The 23,167-nt window shown below is 43.6% G+C and overlaps 2 protein-coding genes across 2 annotated transcripts in view; one reads left to right on the top strand and one right to left on the bottom strand.

The window, feature by feature from the left end:
• Positions 1–1,482, top strand: part of LOC146175680 (uncharacterized) — a 9,212-nt gene extending 7,730 nt beyond the window's left edge. Inside the window, exon 4 of the mRNA XM_084580872.1 lies at positions 1,440–1,482. Coding sequence (XP_084436998.1) covers positions 1,440–1,482 — 43 coding nt within the window. The remainder of the gene's footprint in view (positions 1–1,439) is intronic.
• On the bottom strand, positions 1,472–22,900 carry LOC146175679 (lysosomal aspartic protease-like). Its single transcript, XM_084580871.1, has 8 exons — positions 22,808–22,900; positions 22,303–22,435; positions 18,151–18,209; positions 16,090–16,346; positions 13,223–13,367; positions 8,582–8,680; positions 7,262–7,437; positions 1,472–2,385 (listed from the first exon to the last, which is right to left on the bottom strand). The coding sequence occupies exons 1-8, from the start codon at positions 22,898–22,900 to the stop codon at positions 2,382–2,384; spliced, it is 966 nt and encodes a 321-aa protein (XP_084436997.1). The 3' UTR covers positions 1,472–2,381.
• Positions 22,901–23,167: the final 267 nt, after the last annotated feature.

Here is a 23,167-nt window from a genome sequence, read left to right as displayed (position 1 = left end):
GATGAAGAAAAATAAAAACCGGATTGCACATCAGAACACCACAGCGACTCCACAGGGAAAGCAGAGCGAAAAGGCAACGCCGGCAACGAATGAAAAAATGCCAATGACACAACTCACGAAGCAAGATAATTTGAACAATGGCGAGATGCAGTCTTTAGCACAGCCCTATACGAATAGTTTGTCGTTTTCTTCTGCTGAGAAGGCTGGAACACAAGCGGGTCCTTCGACGAGCCTGTCGGCTGATGCAACGACTCCAGCCGTATTTATAGGCACGTTCGAAAATGCTGCTTCAAGCCAAGTAAATGTAACCCCAACAACTGATGTAACGACTCCAGCCGTATTTATAGGCACGTTAGAAAATGCTGCTTCAAGCCAAGTGAATGTAACCCCAACAGCAGTTTGAAACGGGAACAATTCGCAACTGCATTCTCAAAGTACAGACAGAAACAGAACCATTTAGAAGACACTAACGACAACAAGCTTTAAGTAACTTACGGTACAACGTATGCCACAGCAAAAGATGTACGGAACCTAGCGATCCCATTTACGGTCGACGAGATTCATTTCACACTCAGCATTCAAAATAAAGTTCAGCGCAGAATCGCCCAGGTACTACGTGAGATATAGCATCATGAAATAAAGAAAATCGATAAGTTTATTCATTATACTTAACAACCAAAACTATAATATACCTGCATTTTTACCCTAGCAGAAAAAGATACACAAGTACTGGCTGCGTCCAGGCTCAATAAAAGCACGCATTTCTTTCAGACGTCTTTCCGAAAGACTCACTGACAAAATGCACAGCAAACCAAGGGCTCATGGCGACTGCGGTCAGAGCATAGTTTATTCCTAAAACATTCTCGCATATTGTTTAAAGGAAACATTGTACAATAATATGAAGCCCAGTTTAAAAAAGATGTACAGATTATCAATGAGATCACGCCACCTCTACGCGAGGCGGTTAAATTTCTACTGCGTGTTACATGATCACGTAATCTTTTATATAAAGAAATAAAAGAAACAATATTGCTATTTCTAAATCGCTTCTGAATCAAAATGGATAGATCAGCGTAAACACGTTTTCGAGACGACCGATGCTCGGCAACACAATTTCCTGTGTACTTCGTTCGGCGTGGCTGATCCGTCACTAGAAAATGAGAACTGCACAAAAACTATGATCAAATTAAAAAGAAAGCAAGCAGCAGGTCGTTACTCTACGTTGTCCACCACTGGCGATTCCCTGGCTATCTCTAAGATTCCTACAGCCGCTAATATTACCGTATGAGTAATACAACACTACCACACACAGAAATGGCGGCATGGCCGTTTTTACCGATGTGATGTACTTCGACCACGTTTCGCTGATTATTAAATGTGCTACATATATTGTGAACCCTCGTGAAATGTGTTTCATTTCGCATGCATATCTTATGCAGAATTGTGTATGCTTGCGAAGTGTCGTGGACAGCTGGTTTTTAGCGCAAACAGGCATTTATCGTGTCGGCAAGTTTTCGTCGTCCGTGATACTTTGCGCATTGCTCAGATGCAAGGTTTGGTGCACACTGTAACGTTTGAGAAAGTTGCAGGAGGAAGGCTGACCGTTTTATTTTTCTTCTTGACCTTAGAATGCTTCCCCCCACTAGACCACTGAATCCTTGCAGCTCAAATTTCTCACAGAAACGGCATTTTCTCGTCAGCATTTTGTTACATGAACTTTGTCTGAGCACTTGCCTCTGTTGGTCAAAATTCAGATGTTTGCAGATTTGTGGCGGCTGCTAAGCAAAACAAGATCCACACTGCTGCTCGTTATTAGTTTTGTACGCACTTATAGTAGTATATTCCCATAACTGCCTTCTTATTGGTGGTGCAAATGTTGTTTTGCTCGACGAAATAAAATGTGCAGTTCTCAGTGTGGTATTTTAAGAGTGCCGCTGAGGCTGCAGCGCAATTGTGGGGGGAGCACTTACCAGAATTATCAACTCAGACCCTCAAGTGCACATCTAACGAAGCACGTTGCTTTTGATGTACATCTCGTGATATAAAACTTTCATTCCCCTTACGGCTAAGCTTTATTTTATTAAACTACGTTTCACAAACAAATGCAAGTACAAACAACGCGGATTGGTTGGGTATGAATGCCGGTGTGAAATGTCCTAGAATTGTCCGTATAGCTGTGATTGGACGTTCGACGAAATAACTGTGCATGTTCTGTGGTCTTGCATCGGATGGTCCGTCGGACGTCCGAGGGGCGACTTCAGGAGAAAAAGTGGCTGACCGACCGAGGTCCGAACATCCGAAGTGGGCTGACTGACGGTCGTCCGTCGGATGTGAAATGCCGTGTGGGCAGTAATGGCCAAAATGGCAAAACTCGGTGCAGGTTACCTGAGGCATAAAAAAAATTAAATTTTAATCACTGCTTCTTGGTTAGGTTTACCGCAGCTCTTAACTCAAACTGGATTTGGCACTGTAGTGAATTAAAACTACAAGTAGCGACTGTGTTGCAACCTTTTTCACCCCTTGCATAATGTACACAAATGTTTTTTGTGTCTGACCGTCTGTTGTGTACAGCTAAGCAAATTATTGTCATTTACTTAGCATGCAGCATTTTGAGACAAGCTTATATCTAGTGTATCATTTCCAGTGGCTGATGCCTAATGTTTAATAAATGTGGGTTAAAACCACCCCTAATTAAAACCTACACAGTAGCACGATTTCAGTCGCGCACACTGCAGGTTATGCATCATGGCGTTTGAAACCGAAACGGATACAGCCGAGAAAAGAAATTGCGCCATGCTTTGTTTACCTGCCTTATGTGAAGGTTAGCATTGTTCAAGCCATACTATTGTCTCTTATATTTACAATGAAGAAAGCACACGGCCAAAAGGTGATGTTTAGACATTTAACATAGAAAGCTTCCCTGCCATTTCAATCGTATACCTGTATGTAAAAAAATTGCTATGTATAGGTTTATTTTAAATAGCTTTCAGAAGGTTTCTTTAGGCTAGAGTAGTTGTACTGTAGAATATGTTATTATTAAGTGAGTTAAAGTTAGTGCTTCGGAAAAAAAAATAACAGTTTGTGTACAGTTATTTGATTTCCCAGTGTGAGCACGAAAATCCACTTCGGATGAACAATTCGTACCAGCGGTTTAGATGAACGTTTATTGCAGACGACCCAGTTAATTCGCCTCCCTGGAGTATCTGCGGTGTATTTCCGAAGAAAGACAGCAAGGAAGGGACAAAAATGAAAGATTTTCAATACAAGCAAACCACAGAGATACAGCATTGCTGTCGGAAGTGCAGTTGTACGAAGGCAGAAATGTCACTGCACTCCTCATATCAGCTGTCCCATTTGTCTCCCGTATTAGGCTCATTACTGATTTCTGGAAGTTAGTGATTTCTCTGTAACTCTGCCACAGCTGGCTACAGCATAATGACTTCTGCTCATATGCCTATCTCCCCCGAAAAGGAATGAACATTAAAGAGGATGCTCCCAGAAAAGTTTGCTACCATAATAATAAAGCCAGGAGGATGAAAACTAACATTTATAGGGCTTGCTTTCCACTTTCCAGGTTTGTTTTTATTTATTGATACCTTGGTGATTTTCTGTCCCAAATGCTGTGCTTAAGAGAAAGCCTGTGCATGCTTGAGAAGTGCTCAACGTTAGAACATGGCATTTTGCTGTAGCCTGACATCAGTACAAAATGTTTTTGTGTCTGACCGTCTGTTGTGTACAGCTAAGCAAATTATTGTCATTTATTTAGCATGCAGCATTTTGAGACAAGCTTATATCTAGTGTATCATTTCCAGTGGCTGATGCCTAATATGTATTAAATGTGGGTTAAAACCATCCCTAATTAAAACCTACACAGTGGCACGATTTCAGTCGCGCACACTGCAGGTTATGCATGCTAAATAGGTTCTTGACGTGGCTATAATAATCGCATTAAATGTGCACAAGAGCCTTGTTTCCTCTTAATAAAAATATGAGAAAAACACTGTTGAAAGCAGTTACAAAAACGTTCAGTAAAATAGGTCAGTTGTGGCAGAGAAAATACTCTTTTTATTGCAACGTCTAATTATTGCAACATACATTATTGCAACGTCTTTTTATTGCAACATACATTCTTCTAGAACAGCCTAGCTAAACTGCATGCAATTCATCCGGGTATCTTCCCAGCTGAATGCAAGTTTTGTGGCTAGAAAGAAGACTTTTACCATATGGTATGGGCTTGCCAAGAAAACTAACCTTGCCCGCTGGGTTTTCCTTAGAAAACCCAACGGGGAGGATTGAGAGGTGGCCCTGTCCATCTCCAACTTTGCGGCATAAAGGACTTTGCTTTCGAGAGCTTGGGCAGCGGAATCAGCTAGCAGAGTCTCGGACTGAGTACCCGACCAACCCCGCCCTCATATCATAACCCATTTTTCCAAATTAAGGTTATATACTACTACTCATCTACTAAGCTATCTTGCCTTTCATTTTTTAAGCCACAAGGTGTCATTTCTTGATTAAAGACTACGATTTCCAATTTCCTGCTTACATTAGCAGCGCTTGCTAGATTCTAAGTTCCCTGTTTAAAAATTAGTTCTTTCGAAACCCTACTATGCGCACTGGACAGCAATATTTTTGGTAAAGTAAGGTCATATTGACGAATTATCCGCATATCTTGACCTCAAGCTTCCTATGTCGGCACGCAGCCTTTGACTGTTTTGAGCGATTGGCATAAAGTCTAGCAATGCATTGCGAGCACATTCTTAGCCACGTGCATCACATGCTGTTCAGACCTATTTTATTTGGAGGAGGAGGAATCAACATTTATTAGGCCCGAATTAATTCGGTGGTGCATGCAGGCACCAGACGGAGTGGCTCCCTAATTGCGGGACCTATATGTTCCCAGCAGCTCCTGGCCCCTGTCTGTCAGTGCGAGCTGAATCGGTAGAGCAGGGCTGGATAACAAGGTCTCCCATCGCTCAAGGGGTTGGGGATTCGGGGGTATTAGCGGGAAGGGGAGGGGGGGGAGGGGCCTTGAGTTTTGTGCAATCTGTCAAAACATGCTCCAGCGTACCCTTTTCTTTTTTTTTGCAAAAAGGACAGATCATATCGTGTTCCGCAGGGTACATGCGGTTCATCAGTACGGGATGCGCAAGCGATCCCGCCTGCGCTCGACGCAGTATCGTCTGTTGTTGCCTGGTGAGTTTGGGATACGGTTCTGGCAGTCTGCACATTTCCTCTTGGTACATCCGGTTAATCTCCCGAAAGCTGGCAACCGGATGCGGTAGCTCTTCCGTCTCGTGCGATAGTGTTGCCTGCTACCTGCGAGTGAGCCGGAACCCACACTTCTATGGCTCTGCCCGGAAGCTTGCACTTAAATACAATGGCTCGGGCCGAGGAGGAGATTACCCCCCCCCCCCTCCTCCTGCAGAAGCTTCTGTAGGCTGTCTTTAAATCGGTGAACATGGTGTCCACGCTCCGCATTGCCTAGACGGCTGATTGCGTTCTTCTTTGATTACGCCTTATCCGTGGGTGCCGATGCCTGGGAACGAACCGGTGGCCTTTATATGCCGATTGAATGTTCTTAGCCAGTGCCACGGATCGCAGCTGCTCTCGAACATTTAACAACAGCAGTTTTCATGGATTATCCAAGCGAGACATCTCGTGCGCTGCCTGCATCTGAGAGGTTCTGAAGACTACAGGTGAAATTCGGTCATCCAGTGGACGTAGCTTGCCGAGAGGCTGCGAGGCTGCATGGCTGCCGCACAGAGACGAATACAGGCGGGTCGAGCGAGACGTGCGCCCACTTTTGCATTAGTTACTAGTGTTCAGCAGGGTCAAAAAGTTGCTTAATTTGTTCACGAAGTGCATAAACCCGTAGAAAACAGACACCACTGAGAACCATTCGTTCTTATATGTATTTTGGTTTTCTCAATAAATATATTTAGGATGCTCGATAGTAGCTATAACATTATCGTGTGTAGCAATGGCTTCAGATCTGGGAATCCTGTGAAAGTTCTCTTATCCTATTTGGCAAGGCACTAATGAAACCTACCTTGTTTTTTATTAAATATGAAACCAATAATCAACATAATGCATTTAACGTGCCGCCGTCTAGACTGGTTTTTTGTTTTTAAATAATGAATATTTTAAACTACTTGTAGCAGGAAAAACGAGACTTGATTCACTCCAAAGATAAAAACAACTTCGGCGCACATATAAGCTTCGCCTTTAAGGGTAGTTCACGATAGCTTGCCTCGTTCACGTACACGCACTTTAGGCTCACTAATCCCTGATCGTTCGATTTGTATATCTTTTACGCGATATAGTATTGGGCCCCTGTAGTCGAAAACTGGGTGTCGCCCATGTCGGCGTCGATATCATATGTATCTATAGTAGCAAAACAAATCCGAGATTTTTAAGTTGGTTGCTGCTCGGAGTATGACGTTAGGCCCCACGTGATCAGTGGAAGCTAGGTACGATATCTGTACAGGATTCGGGAACAGCCTGTGCGGATGTGCTAAACCCCTCCATAGAGATGGAGCCAGAAGCACCTAGCCAGTAACAGTCACACGGAGGCGGTGTGTACATTTCATGCAATGTTTTGCGCAATCATCGCTCAGAACTACACTCTGTGCTTGTTTTTACATGCAAGGAGAACCGCTTACAATAACAGTTGACTATGAGTGGTCGTATCCTTAACTGTGGTGCGGAAGTCTCCACTGATATTTTTCTTTTCTCACGGATACTCCTCGGCTTGGAGTCTTGAGTTATCCCAATATATGAAAGTCGACCAAGCAGAGCTGTTAACGGCTGCTTTAACCTATCCGTACGGAAGAGGTTGTGCTGCTTAGGGAAAGCTCCTCTGACTCAGGATCACAATTGTCCCATAGGGTTCGTCTCCCATCTCTCTGTCCCATCTCGAAAAAGTACCACTGTTAGGCAATGCCTGCCAAGTGGTTCATGCCACGTGGTCAGGATGGATGGATGGAATATAGGAGCGTCCCCTTTGAAATGGGGTGGTAGCAGTTGCTATAATGCTCATTTTTTCTCCCTATATCTGAATTAGTATTTTAGATTGGTTAACTATACCATCATTCTACTCATTGAATTCTTTCTACATTACTAACATTATGTCACTTCTCTCATTTTAAGCCACCAGTCTTCCAATCGTTTTTTGCTGCGGTTAGTGTCACACAAGCTCACTCTGCCGGTCACGTCACGGATGCCACAAGGCCAACCTTTGCCCCCCACTCATACCACTTACCGACTGCAATAAGCAAACCCAACTCGATGGCCAAGGAATGCTCCATCATCAAGTGGTGCCTCCAGAACGGTGTACACGCTTCGCAAGAAAGTGTGGCCCAGGTTCCAGGTCGTATTAAATTGTCCTTGTGCTTCGACGAACCCACTGTTGCACTGTGTGCCATTAGGTGCCTGAACCTTCAATCAGAAGTAAACACAGAAACCAAATTAATTTACAGTTGCGAGTTGAAATGAAGTGGCATTATAAATAAAATTCGCTCTAGCACGGACATCTTCCAGTTACGGGGTTCAATAATGTGTATCTTTCTCTCTAAGAAGGGCGTGGGACCCACAAGATGGAAGCCCATTCCTCTGCGCATCATTTGGCTGCTATCAGGTCACCATTTGCTTTATCAGCGCTGTTTGTTTCGTTGTTTCTATCTTCTTTCTACGTTCGATGGATCACTTCCTCGCTCATCTACATTACTAAAATATAGATTTGGGGATATCGCCCAAAAGCTGCAAGCATCCTACGAAGCCTGTTTGATGTTTAGGGTTGCCTGAAGATGACAGTGTACTTTATGAGGTATCGTTCACGATATGCATGGCTATAGTGTTACTGCTTTCGGGATCCCTATACTTCACATACATGTCGACGCGCTGATTCTAAAGAAGTGTTATTGTCACGCACAGTTTGCAAACAGTTAGTCTTCCAAATATTACTATTCCTTTGTGACGTCAACTGAAACCAAATAAGGTTAGGGGTCACCTTCGGGACAAGGCGCTTTGAAGCAGGCAGCTACCAAAAAACATGCAATTCCATTCAAACCTCATAAGGTGTTGGCAAAGACAAAATGATAAGCTTAGTGGGTCGCCGTTCAAATTTCCGTGTAGTGTATTTTTTAGCTGTCCCAGGAATATACGCTAGGTGACCAGACATCGAAACATATTAAACACTCCATCTCCTTAGCAAGGACGCCTCGCATAGACGTGTCTATTTTTCTTCATCTGTTACAAATGAATAAATCTTTTCGCAGTGATAGTTTATAGTTCCGTGTTATATAGTGAAAACTTTCGAGACCAAAAGTAGAGTTTTCCAGTTCCTTTCACAGCCCCGGATTTAAACGAAGTGCTCGGTGCGAATTCGAAGTCTTCATCACATGCATTTACCGGGGTAAGGGCTCTTGCTTCAGACAGAAGATGACTAGAACACTCCAGGGCTAGACACATCACTTCACTGCCACGTATTAGAATACACTCAAGTTGTAGATTTTTCGGCGAAGCATATCCCGTATTATAGAGAATTATTAGCCGTCTGCATAATTAAATGCTCTTCGCTTACCTCCACTATGTACTCGACCTGTTTGAGCACAAACTCTTGTCCGGAAATGGTGAAGCCGATGTTCGGAAGCCGCATTTTGTTGCGGCAGTCCACCACATACTAGAAACATGGGAACGAAAAAAAAACATCTTTTGTCTTCCATGTAGTCTACTGATGCTGGAATACAGCATGAAGGCATCTTGCTGAAGACCTAAGTAAAAAAATTGATAAATGTGCACGTCTCCCCATTTAAGCGCAAGCCACAAATCGCACGATGAAGAAACGTTCAGTGCTCTTTTTTTATCTTTAGCGTATTTCCTCCTTTAATTTCTATTTTAGGCACATTCCAGAGGCGCCGCTTTGTATAAAAAGCAGTCTCGACACGCTCGCAATGCAACGCTCCTGTTTATAAGCAGTTATCGGTGGAAAGGGCGACCAATAGGAACGAGCGAGTGTGGGCGTATTCATATTGGTTTTATATTTAGAGCAGTACGTGATCCTTTAACAGAAGACAACTGTACAATTCACTGCCATTTGGCAGTGCGAAAAGCTAGTATAGCCATTAATACCCCTGAGAACTGCTACACTGCGGTAGGTTTTCAAGACCTCGGGTGGCCGCAGCTACGCCATGAAGAGGAGTAGCTACGGCCCCCTCATAAAAACATCAGCCTGCCATGACATTTGAATTCACGTTACCCTTATGCCACGAGCAGGAGCTGCCAACTCGGGTCGCTACTTTCATATGAGGGGGTGATATGAGAATCAGCCTGCCAGAACCATTTGCATTCTCGTTAACCCTACGACACGCAGGCACGTCCATACGACTTGTTTGAAGCGTGAATTTATATGTGGGCTGGTAGCTTACGCTCTTGCGTCATACCCTTAAAGGATGAGCTTAACGGTACCCCATAATGTGACACCTTACACTGATAGAGCGTGACAGGGGAATATTGTAGCAGGCAAAATAAGCTTGCGCCTTTGCTTTCGCAATTCAGCTAGGGTTAATCAGAGCTAAACCACAAATATTTTTTTTCCTTCGTTCTGCATCGCGAAGACGGGTGCTATGTAAATGAAGAAGGTATTTAATTATTTTTTTTTTGTTTTGGGCGAAACGGGAAAGTTGAAAAAGGCAGGGAGGAAACAGCGCTGTTTTTGGAGGCACTAGACAAATCTAGACAACCTAGGTTCCTTCAAATAGACATATTTTGCTCAGATCATTAGGGTCCTGCATTTGAGTGCTGTGAATGTTTTCTAAGTTACTGAGGTGTTGGAACTAGCAATGTTTAATTATTTAAAATAACCTTACAGACGCAGACGAAGATAGTTGAGGGTTTTATCCAGTACTTAAAAATGAAACGGCAGAATAAATTGCATGCTGAACGCTTATCCATCTGGGCAGATTCCCATCCTCCTCGAACTCTTGTTAATAACACCATCAACTTTAAGAAGAAAACACGTCTCCGGGACGCTCTAAGCTGCCGAGAATTTCCAGTTTCTATTGTTGTCGCCTTTACATCTGAATGTGCCCTACGTATTGTGTGCTCGAAGCATCTTTTCTTCGGCTCTTGCACTGCACTGGCTGAACGGGTCGCTACGAAGTAAGAACTGCAAAGAGAGTCGAACTCAATGCCCTGTAAAAAAAAAAAAAAAACACTGAAGGCGTAAGCTGCGCTGAAATTTAGAGCATCTAAACTTGCGAAAGCAAGCTATTGCTTTACTGCAGTGCACTTTATATTTGTAATATTGTCGACCTCAAGATTAAGAGTCAATTTTTGGCAGTCGTATGTAAAATTCTGCGCGACCTAGACATAATTCCCCACGAACGTGTGATCTCAAGGTAGCGCGTCATATTCAGAATGCAATGGTCCTAAAAGGTTGCATTCAGGTATACCTAGTCCCCCCACTTTAAAAGAAACGCTTGAGTTGGCAGCCACAGCCAAGTAAGCCATGCCATGTGGTCGTTTTGCGTCGGCTAACCCTGCGATCGATCGCTGCGCTGCCATCCAAGCCATCAACTACCACCTGCCATGCTCATGCCTCTCACTGGTTGCTCACAACGCCTACGAAGGATTTTGTTCATAAGGAGGTTCTTAAGCGCGTCTATCGCTTTAATATCCTGGCTTTTGACTGTTACCTTAGGTAGCAATTTTCTACAAAAAGTCTTCAAGGTACAACCTGTTATGCGAACCTGCTGTCATGTTTTACGTCAAACACGCGGGAAAACACAGCCGACGTAGCCTAAGTTAGCTTCGCGGGATTCGCCACAGGTAGTGTCGCCATTGGCATGCGGACGGCGTATCGGGCTAAGATTAAATGCTTTCTACTGACGTTGCACCGGTTAGTATTGTAGTATAATCTTGATAAATTAATAACAGCAATAATGTTTCAAACGGTCGCTTTCTCATGTCCCCTCTTCACATGGGCGCCTTTCTCCAGGTTGAAAACGAATCACCAGCCCCAGCTGCGCATGCCCAGTTCTTGGCATCTCCGATCGGCGCCACCGGAGCTCGTCTCGGGGATACTTGTGCAGTTCACATTATTGACAGGCGTATGCGACAGATGGCGACAGCTGTCTAGTGTGCACATTGCCATTTTGCAGGAAGCTGCGCCTCTCGAGGATGTTCTCAAGCTGCAGCAGACGACTTTTCAACCCCACCACAGAGGGTGCCACATCTTGTGAAAAAGGCGGATTGCATGGTATTCTTAAGTACGATCCATGAAATTTTTTTACGGACTATATTCTGCTGCGCAGTGAGCTGGTGCGTATCGGTTTTGTAGCCTTGAAAGCATAGACAGAGAAAGTTAGTCTTCGATTGTTGTCTCCGCGGCTGTCTCCGCGACTGGGAGCATATCAGAATTGAAGCAAAACTCAGCGACTTCATTAACATAAGAGCCGAACTGATCGACTGACCAGTGACATCAGAAGGTTTGATTACATATTTGCATGCAGCGTGGACAGCTGATATGGCACGGTAGCGCTTCTCTGATGCAATTTGCTAATACTCATATACCGTGCTGCACGTGCAGGGCCAAATTAAGTAAATGACGTTTACTATGCGATGTTTCTTTCCGCTGCCATGCCGCGGCTAGACGTTGCGATGTTGGAAGGCAAATATGCGCTCGTTATACTTGGTCTTGAAATTGTTATGAATCAGATAAACAACAGAATACCCTGACCTTGTGCTGGGAACTTAAATCTAAAGTAAAGAATGCAGAGGGGTCTTATACTTATCTGCATCACATGCAGAGGGGACGATCACTGCCGAATCGTTATATCTGAGCACTAAGTCATTTTATTCGTTACACCTTTGGACGCATCATTGCATGATAATATGTTTCGTCTTGTTGATTGCATATGCACACCTATGGGGAGTAGACATAAGATAACTCATTAAAGTCGAATAGTAGAGCAGATCTGAGTCCTTGACGTTTGGTTTCCAACAAAGGAGTTGTTGACGGATTTATGAACATTCATATTAGATCTGAAATATACAGCATACGAGTCGTTCTTAACCTTAAGTGCTTGTGTTGCTTACTCTGTATATATACGTCTCGAACATAAGTGCCGTTATACGGCTGACCTCTGTCGACAGAAGTAAGACAAAATTAACATATGAATTCATTGGCATCACATAATTCGTTTTGTGCTGTCCTTCTTCATTATCAAAATGTTTATAATTATTTAAGCAGTCCTGAAGTTTAGCTTTATACACAAGGGAACTTGGTGACACGATGCTTATTTAATTCTATAGAGAGGTCGCTTTCATATTCCCACTTCTATGATTACAAAGCTTGTGTCAAAGTTTGAAGCAACTATCGCGAATGTAAAGCTTACAATAGGCAACGCCGCTTGCGATAGAACATTGTTACCTATATCTTGTCGCTCATTTTACACTAAGCTCCACCGGGCTGGTGCAGTGGTTAGTACGCTCGACTTGCGTACCCAAGGATGCGGGACAGAATCATGGCCGCGCGGCCGCCCTGTGTGCTGTAGGATATCAGTGCACGGTAAAAGCCCCAACTGCTTAAGATTTCGGAAGCCCTCTATTACAACGTCGCATTGCCTGAGTCGCTTTGGGAGGTTAAACCCAATCTCCACAAACCAAACCAAATCCTTTTAAACTAAAGGCTAATTTAAGACAAAGATTGCGTACATCAGGCAGCTACTTCATAGGTAAACGATAGACACAAAATAAAAAGAGACATCAAAGTTCTTTGCAAAGCTGAACGGCCGGTGATGTGCTTGGTGACACAGGCCATAATGAAAAATCGAAAAGCACGTGCACAGAAAGCTGGTTCGGAAAGAACAGACGTAAAGGAAATCACCATGCCCGGCTGATAACTGTAAGAAGTGAAGTGATAAAATTGAGTCCATAATGACTACATGGGGCAGAAAAAAATTGATAGGGCTGATAAAGAACCGAGGCCTCGCACAGAGGTAAGAACAAGCTCTAGAGTGAAAAACACGTCGAACGTTCTTACTGAAAAACTTAACATTATTTGCGTACGTCGAGAACCAGGTTGGTTTCCTAGCTATACTTTCAAGCCGAGTTTCTTGCTGACGTATTTATCACTAAAAGATAAATTTTTATGCTCCCTGAAATACCACTTCCTGAACAGACGAAAAACGCGCTTAAAGGTTTCGTGTTAAAAAAATTTTACCGTTCCATCCGCAGTCTTGGTTGCGCCAAGGATACCATTGATGCGCACGATGTCGGGACCTGGCCCACGAATGTACGGGTCGGCAGGGGCAGTCCTCGCTGGGCACCCATTTATGCAAATGGTCTCGGTGTCTCCGATTCGGATTCTTTGAATAAAGCCCGAGTGAAAACAAGTTAGAAACAATGATTTGTGTACTAGCACTCATCTGTTATTGGAGTGCCCGTGTTTGAAAAAAAAAAAAAAAAGACTGAAGTCGCCGCCTTTAAGTGCAAGTGAAATATTCACATGCACAATAATTGTGATTGCGCAATTAAAGCACAATGTTGTCAAATACAGAGCTGTACATTTTATCATAAAATTTACTTTTTTCTTTCTTGATTGTATAATCGACTTTCATAACCTGGCGACAATCGAAATCAATATAATGGGAGCAAAAATGTTCCCTCTGAAATGTGGTTGCCAGTTATACAGTTATTAGTCTCTACCACTAAATATAAGATTGCATGCGGCAGGTTCTCTGGGTGTAAGCCAGCGCTATTCAACCTCTAACAAGAACTTGGGACCACATATCGGAGTCTAGGTGCATTATTGCAGGTTTTATAGTAAACATTCAGGGTTTTGTTTTATTAGGCCGAAGTTGACTATTATTGTACTTCGGCATTTGATGCGTCATACTCTGCATGTTTATTGCTAACTTGTGCTACAGGTAAGGGATTCGAAGCAATCAATCGCTCTCGTGCACGATGTCTGGATACTTGTTGAGAATGGTAATGGTGTAGTTAAAAACATAAACTATCTAAAAAGGAGGCATGGACCAGTGCCCCACTCTCTTTCTGTAAGATGTGAATCATAGAAGGCTTGAAGTTGTCATTGTTCAGCTGGAGATCTACATTTGGGACAAATTTCCGTTCTCATTCCAAGTAAATGATAAACTTTAAGATCCGATCTGCGCCACAAGGTTGCGGATACGTTTATTGAAATCAGAGCTGGCTGACTGGAGGAAGGAAGCACGACTTCCGCATCAGTATCTCAAAATTGCAGAGTCACTTTTCGAGCTGAATGTACATCAAGAATGCATGCTTGAGGACTTTCCACATGTGTGGTGTAAAGTCCAGATCGAACCGCGTTAAGATAAATAACGTTTATTAAGTGCGCGTTTGAAGCGCCCTGTTCGCGGGCCGAACAAACAAACAGTTGGAAAGACTGCGACATGAGTGTTTACGCATATTCCTTTGCGTTTGCGTTTGTGTGTGTGTGTGTGAGCGTGCAAACAGAGCGGCCGTGACTGACGCCTCCCTCTGAATTGTCCGAACTTAGGAGAACGTCTGCGGGCTGGCGCGGCACGGACGGCCAGCGATGTCGGCTGTAGAAAAGCGTCGCTCCCGAGAGGAAACCGCAACGATGTGCTCACTAAGTGACCAAAGGCCAATACTGAACGCCAGCTTTCTTTTGTAGCTAAATACTCCAATGCTCTTCTAAACAGAAACAATATTCTGCGAAAATACCGCTCCATGCTAACGTGTGAGGAACGCCTGAATAAAATATTCGCGGAGGCACTAAGGGTAACGCAACGTACAAGAGATTTTCTAGAACATTCTAAACTCGACAACAAGCATCCAGCGCAAAATCCTTGCTCTTCATCAAGATGTAAGGCGTGCAATAATATAGAAAAAAGGGCACCACGGTTAAAAGTACTGCAAGCGATTTCACTTTTCACATAAAAGTAGGCTTTACTTACATAACTTCAATCGTTCGATACCTTCTAGAGTGCTCCTGTCATAAACAGTATATCGTAGAGACAGGGCAACAAATAAAATAAGGCTTAATGGCCATCGGGCAGATACAGGCAAAAACCCAAAGCAGGTTCCCAGCATTTCAATCAGAAAGACCATAGGTTCGAAGAAATGAAATTATATATTTTCGAGTCAGGCTTTTAAATCTTCAAGGGACAAAATATACAGCGGCATATCTAATCCATAAATTTAGAACATTACCAGCAGCGGGAAAAAATATTTCTAAAGGTCCGTTAGAATCCATGAAATATATTCCCTCTCCACCATAACCATTCGGGAAAACAATTCCATATAGCGTTACTTGTACTGTTTTTTCACCGCACGTGGACACTCTATACCCCCTGCGCAATAGCTGCACGTGTGCGCAATAGCTGCACGTGTTTCTCCAAATAAATTTCCTTCTATCACTAGCCACTTTAGTTGGCTCTTGAAAGGTTTCTTTTGGCATGGCAGGTGTGGTTCACTGTCCTGTTATTATTCTGTCTCTTTGTTCTTCTCCCCCTTTGCGGAAAGCTTTTGAGAGTTGTTCCCCTGTAGATATATTCCTTATCAGGACCCTTTGGAATAGCTGTCCCTTTTCAAGAAAGGTGTGTCTGCACCGAACCTGCATTAGGTGCTGACTATTTATCCACCCCGCATTGTAGTTCTTCCTGCTACTGCCGCCTGTATTTCTTTTTCAGGCCACAGGATCACTGGTTCCAGGCTGAGAAATACATACTAATTTTTTCATTCACTCTTCGACCTACTTTCTCCTCACCCACCCTCTATACACCACTCCTTGATCTACTTTTTTCACACCCACCCTCCCTCTCCCCAGCTTTTCTTTTTTGGAAGCGAAAGCTTATTTAAACCCTTCCCAGTGATGATCGCCCTGTGCAGACGATGGCAAGTCCACTTGTAGAAATTGAGGCTTCCCCCCTGTACCCTTGTTTAGTGACCTCTCATATCCTATACGCGTATGTATTTCCTCTGCATTCAGAATGCGCGCTTTGAAAAGTACAGGCAAATCCTTTGACAAAATGTCAACTCAAAGTGGGGATAAAGGAGGGAGAAATCTGACTGGGGTAAACTTACGTTTGGAGGTTGAATATCCAGTTTGTACCCTGCACGCCAGTAAAGGTAAGGGACCCTTTGTAACGGTTGTCGTCGACGTCACCGAACAGTGCTTCGCCTCCTTCGTGGCTGAAGAAGAACGCCAGAAGGGGCTTCGTGATCAGGCCGCGTTTAATGAGGTTGGCGAACAACGAAGACTGGCCGTGATCCAGGCCTATGACACCGTCATATGGCACACCATGATAAGGATCATTTGTGCCACGGGTGAAGCTTTCGGCCTGAAAAACAAAACAAAAAAGTTGCAAGCAGCACAACGGTTTCAGAGCAAATGTTTCCGCGAAAAAGCAAAATTGAATATTGATAAAAAGTTGGACAATAACTGCAGCATGTTGGTCAACTTTCAGTAATCCAGCGACGGCAATTTTACTATGCATAATATAAGGTTCAATCCTGGTCTTTAGAGCGAATCAGTAATTTGTTTCACTGTTTCTACTTGAACTGTGATATAGCTCGATTTGCGAAGTGTTTCTCTAAAAATATATTCCTAAATTATATTAAGCTCTTCTCTACTAAATCTTTGGGGACGAAGAGACCGTTATCGACTCGGGAAAAAGCAGGGGCGTGCTTTTTTACTTCCGGGTTCCCCAGCTGTGGCCAGAGCACCACCTAGGATTGTGAGCACGCGCCCCTTGTATGCTTGCTCCAGTTCAGGCCTGAGAAGTGTCTTTATTTATTTATTTATTCAGTATACCTACATCGCCTGGGAGGCATTATTGTAGGGGGGTATAGATACATGTGGTGGCGCGAGGAAATATATCAGTAAATCCAACATGCAAGCAACAACAACAACAAAAGCAATAAAGCAAAAACAAACTGACACAGCACACAGTATTTTTGACAATTAGCAAAACTAACTTTCCATAATAACAGAACTAAAGGGCGCAAAACAACATATGATTGGACCAGTCAAGCGTTTGAGAAAACGTTACTCCGAGGTATCCGATATGTTCGGTGGTATTGTGTGCACTAATATTTATGCTATATGCACTGGGAAACCTTTTCTTTTTCTTTGTGAATTTCACATGGTGACATTTTCTGGTGTTCAAAGTCATCTGCCACCGCTTGCACCAGATAGACACTTTTTCGATGTCGCCCTGCAGAACAGACATATCAAAACAGCATTTAACGGGACGATACAGGACGCAATCATCAGCATACTGTCTTATGGTCACTTGGAGGCCTACGACTAAATCATTTATATAAACCAGAAATTAAAAAATTAAAGAGCACTGCAGAGTCTGCATTGAAGCAATGCGAAAGCACGGATGCTGCTGTTGGTTGCTTCTAGTTGCTTAATTCACTTTTTCTTTTCCTATTTTAGTCTTTTGTACTTCCTAATCAATCCTAACCAATCACTTCCTGTGCACTTCTGTCGGCTCTACTTCCGGTTAAGAGACGTCACATCCTGGACGTCATATCCACTACAGCACCCATTTCTCTCTCCGCTTTCACTTCCACCTTCCTCTGTTCCCTTACGCGCGGGTCAGGTGTCCACAAAACAAGTGTGGCAGATACTGCGCTTTTTCTTTCCTGTGAACTAGTTATTTTAATTAATTACCTAATGAACTTATTGACCTAATTATTTTCTCGGCAACAACATTACGTCACCCTCTATCGATTGGTACCACCCAGTAACCTCTACCCCTTCTCAGTTACTCACAACTACTGCGGACACGGCCTGCGGACACGGTCTGCGGACACGGCCTTCGGACAGAAATCTGTGAATATAGCGAAGTAATGCTTTTGCAATAATAATGGGCCAAGCAAATATCCATGAGGCACTCCCTATAAAACATGCATTGGAGCTGATGTCACCCCGTTTAGAATAACCTGTTGTTTGCGCATGTGTAGATAATCTTTTATCCAGCCAAGAATATTTTCAAGGATACACAGGATTATTTTTGTTCTGCAATACCCGACGACGTCGCAACAGTGCCATCTTAGCAATATTTCTAAATACAACTTCGCTCAATCCCAGCCGTGTAATGGGGCAAGTTATTATAATGAAAGCCAATGTATTACCTCCGCGATGAACGACTCTTCCGCTGTCGGACCATCTCCCAGTTGAAAATCATCTTTTCCTGTGATGACGTTAACATTCCAGGTATTAAACTCAACGATATTAGTTGCAGATGGCCCTTTGTAACTTGAAGAGCGGTCGCGATCAAACTTCGAGCGATTTTCTGTAAATAAAGATGGGCGCCCTACAGATTACTGTCGCATTCACTAACAGAAAAGCGATATTTTCCTCAGCGCACATATGTCGCCTGAGCTTACACAACGCTATAAAAGTGACGAAAATGTTCCTCTATGTTAGTACGAGCTTCTAAGTAATTCAGGAGCGCGTGACTACTTGTCTTAATTTAGCTATAGTAGCGAATAAGAAATTGCTTCCTTCGTTTCTGTGGAAAATATTTATGCTAATTTTCGCATATTGTGATTCCTTTCTTTTTTTAGTCTTTCTTAGTGAAGTACAGCAATTTTCGGCGCCCATTCGACAACTATCCAGGTTTAAATTTTTCAAGTTTGCAGTCTGCTGAGAATCTATACATACGAGATGGACAGCACTGTTTTGTTTTAATCACCGATAAATTCAGCACAGTTTGGCGAGCGCAGTTCAACATTGATTTCTTTATGTTCTACAGGTGTGTTTGACGCTGAAACAATTGACGCTGGAACAATTGTAGCTCCTCGTATTTTATGCTGCAATTAAAGCGATGGCATTTATTTTTCCTATCTTAATTTTAAGCTGTCTCGTCAGTGCTTGTTTGCACTACACTCTTCAGTTTTATAGAGCACAAAAAAGAAAATGAAGCTGAGACGCGATAATTGCACTGAACTGCACAGGTTTTATATTTATTTTTATTGGGAACTTTATTGCGATAACAAGAAATATGCGAAAATACTGTTTGGACCGATAGAAGCTAGTGACCGGTCCAATACAAAAATTACTTGTAGTTCAGTCGCAGAGCGCAGAAGGCTGAAAAGTTAATCATTATATACAGAGTAGGACAAGTTTACAAGATACGCACCATCAAACCAAAAAAGATATGGGAGACTCTAAGAAGAATAAAAAGAATACATAGTACTGTAAAAGACTGAAAGTTGAGCTACCGCTACGTGAAAGAAGGAACATGCGTCCGCATTATCTAATCGTATTGTCGCGCCTCCAAGGACAAGCGCCGGCTGTTACTTCGCAAATGATAAAGACGGAAGCAGGTTTCTTTCGAAGAGTTCGCGTTTTCTTCTGCACTAATAATTCAGCAAAATCTTGCATCAGGTAACTAGTTTCATAATCAGCACTTCAGTTGATCCCGAAGCTGCATACAGTCATAAACATAAGAGCACGGAATGAGTCCATTGGCTTAACAAATTATGCTATACACGTGCTGATTGATTCCGCAGCACCGCGCTCCAAAGATCTAAACCACTCTGCTAGTCAGTCTACTTACATAAAAAGGACATGAGTTTATAGCAAAGTGACAACTGGTGATTTGTACTGTACCAAAATGTTATACAAACGTGTATGTTTGCCAATACCATGGCTTCCATGTTCCCATAAAAAAGAAAAATAGAAGCCAGAATAAATTACAAAAGTTTATTTTTGTGCATTTCTACAAATGCGTTGGCTCAGCTGGTTACCGAGAGTATTTCTCACAACGTTTTTGCCCATTTCACTATAGAAATCACAAATTCAGCTCGGGCGAACATATATGCGTAAGCGTTCTTAACTTACGTTGCATCCATCGTAAATCTTATCAAAATATTACTTGTACTTACGGCAGAAGGGAGAGACACGGCAGTTTATAGAAGGAACCCAGGTCAATCCAGCCGTATCAAAGGCAACTTTGAATGTCTGCCACGGAGTTCCGACCCTCAACTCGGCGTAATACTGCAACTATATGAAGAAACTTTCTCCATTTTAATCGTCGGTTATGTTACGTCTGAAAAGTATAGCTTTGGCAAGAATATTTAGGGCTTCAGACTGGTGACGCGATTTCGGGTTATAATTAGGCATGCAGCTATTGTTACAACCCTAGCCAACAATCTACCTGTGACTTTCAGATCACACTACAATTCTTTAAATAGTCAGCAATCGAGTCTACCTATATTGAAGAAACCAAGTTTTCGCTAATGCTTCAGAATCTAGCTTAACGTGTCAATTTCTACATCGCTGCCTCTTCCCAGTATTTAATGAAATGCCATTTTGCAGTTCTTCCAACAGCCAATATCTTCGTACCAAGACCACACACACAAAGGGTCCAAGATGGCACTCGGAGGCCCATAAAAGCGCCATGCAGTTCCAACAATGCTTTGATTCAAGCTCATTGTCTTCCATAAATGTCTTCCGCAGGTCTGGCACAAGGAGCTAGCACACTGACTCCGACTTAGACAAAGAGGATGTTTCATTGTGCAACTCTGTCCACGGAGCTGTAGACATGTAATTGATTTCTCAGCAGCAATTCCTGGCCTCCGCATATCTGCTGTTTTACGTTGCTAAAATCTCAGGGGAATCCTCGTATGGGTATATGAGGATATATATTGTAGAAACGTTACAACAAACACGACCCCTCGTTTTGTTGGTGTCCCTTTTGCCAGGGCAGCATTACAACTTTGTAAAGCTACCCCCGAACTGCCGGTGAAGTAAAGTTTGCAAGCAAGCAGTCGCATTTGCCGTTACGTTCTACTGTAATCAGTAAACTGGCCTCCCTCGATCTGTGTGCCCGGACACATGAGGAGTGATCGCGTACACTTCTATATTTATTACACCACTTCCGGACCACAAGACAACACGGTCTGAACTTATGGCCAGTGTAGTCCATTGGGACTTGTTCCGGACGTGTTATATATATATATATATAACACGTCCGGAACAAGTCCGAATGGACTACACTGGCCATAAGTTCAGACCGTGTTGTCTTATATATATATATATATATATATATATATATATATATATATATATATATATATATATATATATATATATATATATATATATATAACACGTCCGGAACAAGTCCCAATGGACTACACTGGCCATAAGTTCAGACCGTGTTGTCTTGTGGTCCGGAAGTGGTGTAATAAATATAGAAGTGTACGCGATCACTCCTCATGTGTCCGGGCGCACATATCGAGGGAAAAGTGCGGGATGGCTTGTCCATGCCAGATCAATCGGGGTGTCACCTTGGAAGGAATTCGGACTAACACGGGTAGCTTGGGTTGGTCGTTGAGAAGACTGGAGTGCGTTGCATTCACCGCGCGCACGGGGTTTGAGCCGTGATGCTTTTCTTCCCTCGATTCGTATTCAGTGTGTTGCATGTTGAAGTCACCGCCAATCACGATAACAGCCCCGGGGTGCCCCTTTTGAAGGTTCGAGATACAAGACCAATCAATTTGGACATGGCTACGGTTAGAAGGTTGTACGTGAACCGATACAACCACTCCTTCGCCTTTAGGCAGCTTGAGGACTGCCCTGGTAAACTGTAAAACATCGTCTGAGATTTAGTTCAACATTTGGAATGTGCGTGGCCACCAGAACCGCTGCATTGCCTTTATAAGCTACTCCATACATCACCATGCCGTCTGGTCTAGTCACTGGTCGCTGGCGATGCGTTATGGTTGGTTCCTGATAAGTTATATGTCCTGGAAGTGTTGGAGTTGTAACTCGGATTTTTTGTAGTAGCAGCTCAGGAGGACCCATCCCCACCGGGTAGTGCAGCAGTAACTCTGCCTTTTGCATGCAAAAGAACGGCAGTTCCACTGAAGAATCCCCGTGGCTCCTGGTTTCAGGTTAGACGGTTGGCTGGAGCCCGCCATGATGACTTTCCAGAAGAACTTGAGTAAGAGTAAGAGTAAGAGTAACGTACAACTGTACCCTGAGGGTATTATAAATAAATAAATAAATAAAAGCCTTATCAACTGGTTTTGGCTTGCGCTTATGGCTTGCATAGCAGCAACCATTTGGTTTTGGCTGTGCTCCATACGATCCACACGCTAAACATAAAGGCGCGATGAGATTGTGGTGGGTTTGCGTGGCCATGTGAGCAGGATGGAATTGGTAGCCTTCCCAGGAAAACTGGCTCATGGGCTGCTGCGCTGGCGCAGGCGAGGCGTCCTTACGGGAAACTGTGAATGTGTTGGTATCTGCAATAAAAGGCTCAGAGTGCTGACTTTGCAGGAGGGTTGGCCTTGCGAGAATCCTCAGCGTGTCGGGAAGCGGGGGAAACTGTCTTGCTTCATATCCCTTGTGGCTGTCGAACTGCGGACGATGCTGGTGCAGGGCTTCCCTGTGTGGCACTGCAACCTAGGATATTAGGCACCTGAGCAGTGGCTGCGACAGTTACCGTTTTACCGCTGCCCTTGCGCCACCGACGCGGCCGGTGGCATTTCTGGACTACATCGATGGCGGCTGTTGTCACGTTGGAGTTGGTCACGCTTTGAGCATTAGCGAGAACCTTGTTTGCTGGACCCCTTGGATCTGCTAGTCTGTGGTTTCCGTTGCATTTGTGGCATCTGAGCGCTCGAATATTAGCGCTAGCATTATGAATTGTAGAATAGCCTGCGGCACGGTTGGCGTGAAGTTTTGCACGCAGGTGCCGCGTTGCTTGCCGATGTGCAGGACATCGTGGGTCAACCACCAGATGTGTGCCTTTGCAATTTTTGTATACTGTGTTACCGTCAGGCCTACAGACATTGGGATCTTTTTGCTGGTCATGCTGTAGGCCGCCCCATTTATCACAGCGTCTTCTGTGCGTGTCTGAACATGCATTTCGGCGGTGACCAGTATCGTGGCTGACGTTACATACTGTGTGTGACCCGCGGAGTGTAAGTGTGGACTTTGACTTCGCAAAGCCCAAAAATACATTGTTTCTGGCCCACTTTGTCCTTAAAACGTCACCAAAACTGTACCACTGTTGCCCATGGGTCTTGCAGCAATGATGTGACGATCTCATCGACGCTGCAACTGGTAAGTCCATGGAGCACACCACATGTGGCATTGGCAGGTACCAGGTCATACGTTTCCACTATAATTATG

This window comes from Amblyomma maculatum, chromosome 10 (genome assembly GCF_055883805.1).
Source record: "Amblyomma maculatum isolate TAMU_Amacu chromosome 10, ASM5588380v1, whole genome shotgun sequence".
Lineage (NCBI taxonomy): Eukaryota > Metazoa > Arthropoda > Arachnida > Ixodida > Ixodidae > Amblyomma > Amblyomma maculatum.
This window is presented reverse-complemented; position numbering and strand designations above follow the sequence as displayed.

Coding starts and splice junctions, on each gene's coding strand:
- LOC146175679 (XM_084580871.1), bottom strand. CDS start 22,900: ATGCATGTTCAGACACGCACAGAAGACGCTGTGATAAATGGGGCGGCC. Junction 18,210..22,302: donor AAGGCCAACCCTCCTGCAAA/GTCAGCACTCTG, acceptor ACGTCATCACAG/GAAAAGATGATTTTCAACTG. Junction 7,438..8,581: donor AGGTCGAGTACATAGTGGAG/GTAAGCGAAGAG, acceptor TTCTGATTGAAG/GTTCAGGCACCTAATGGCAC.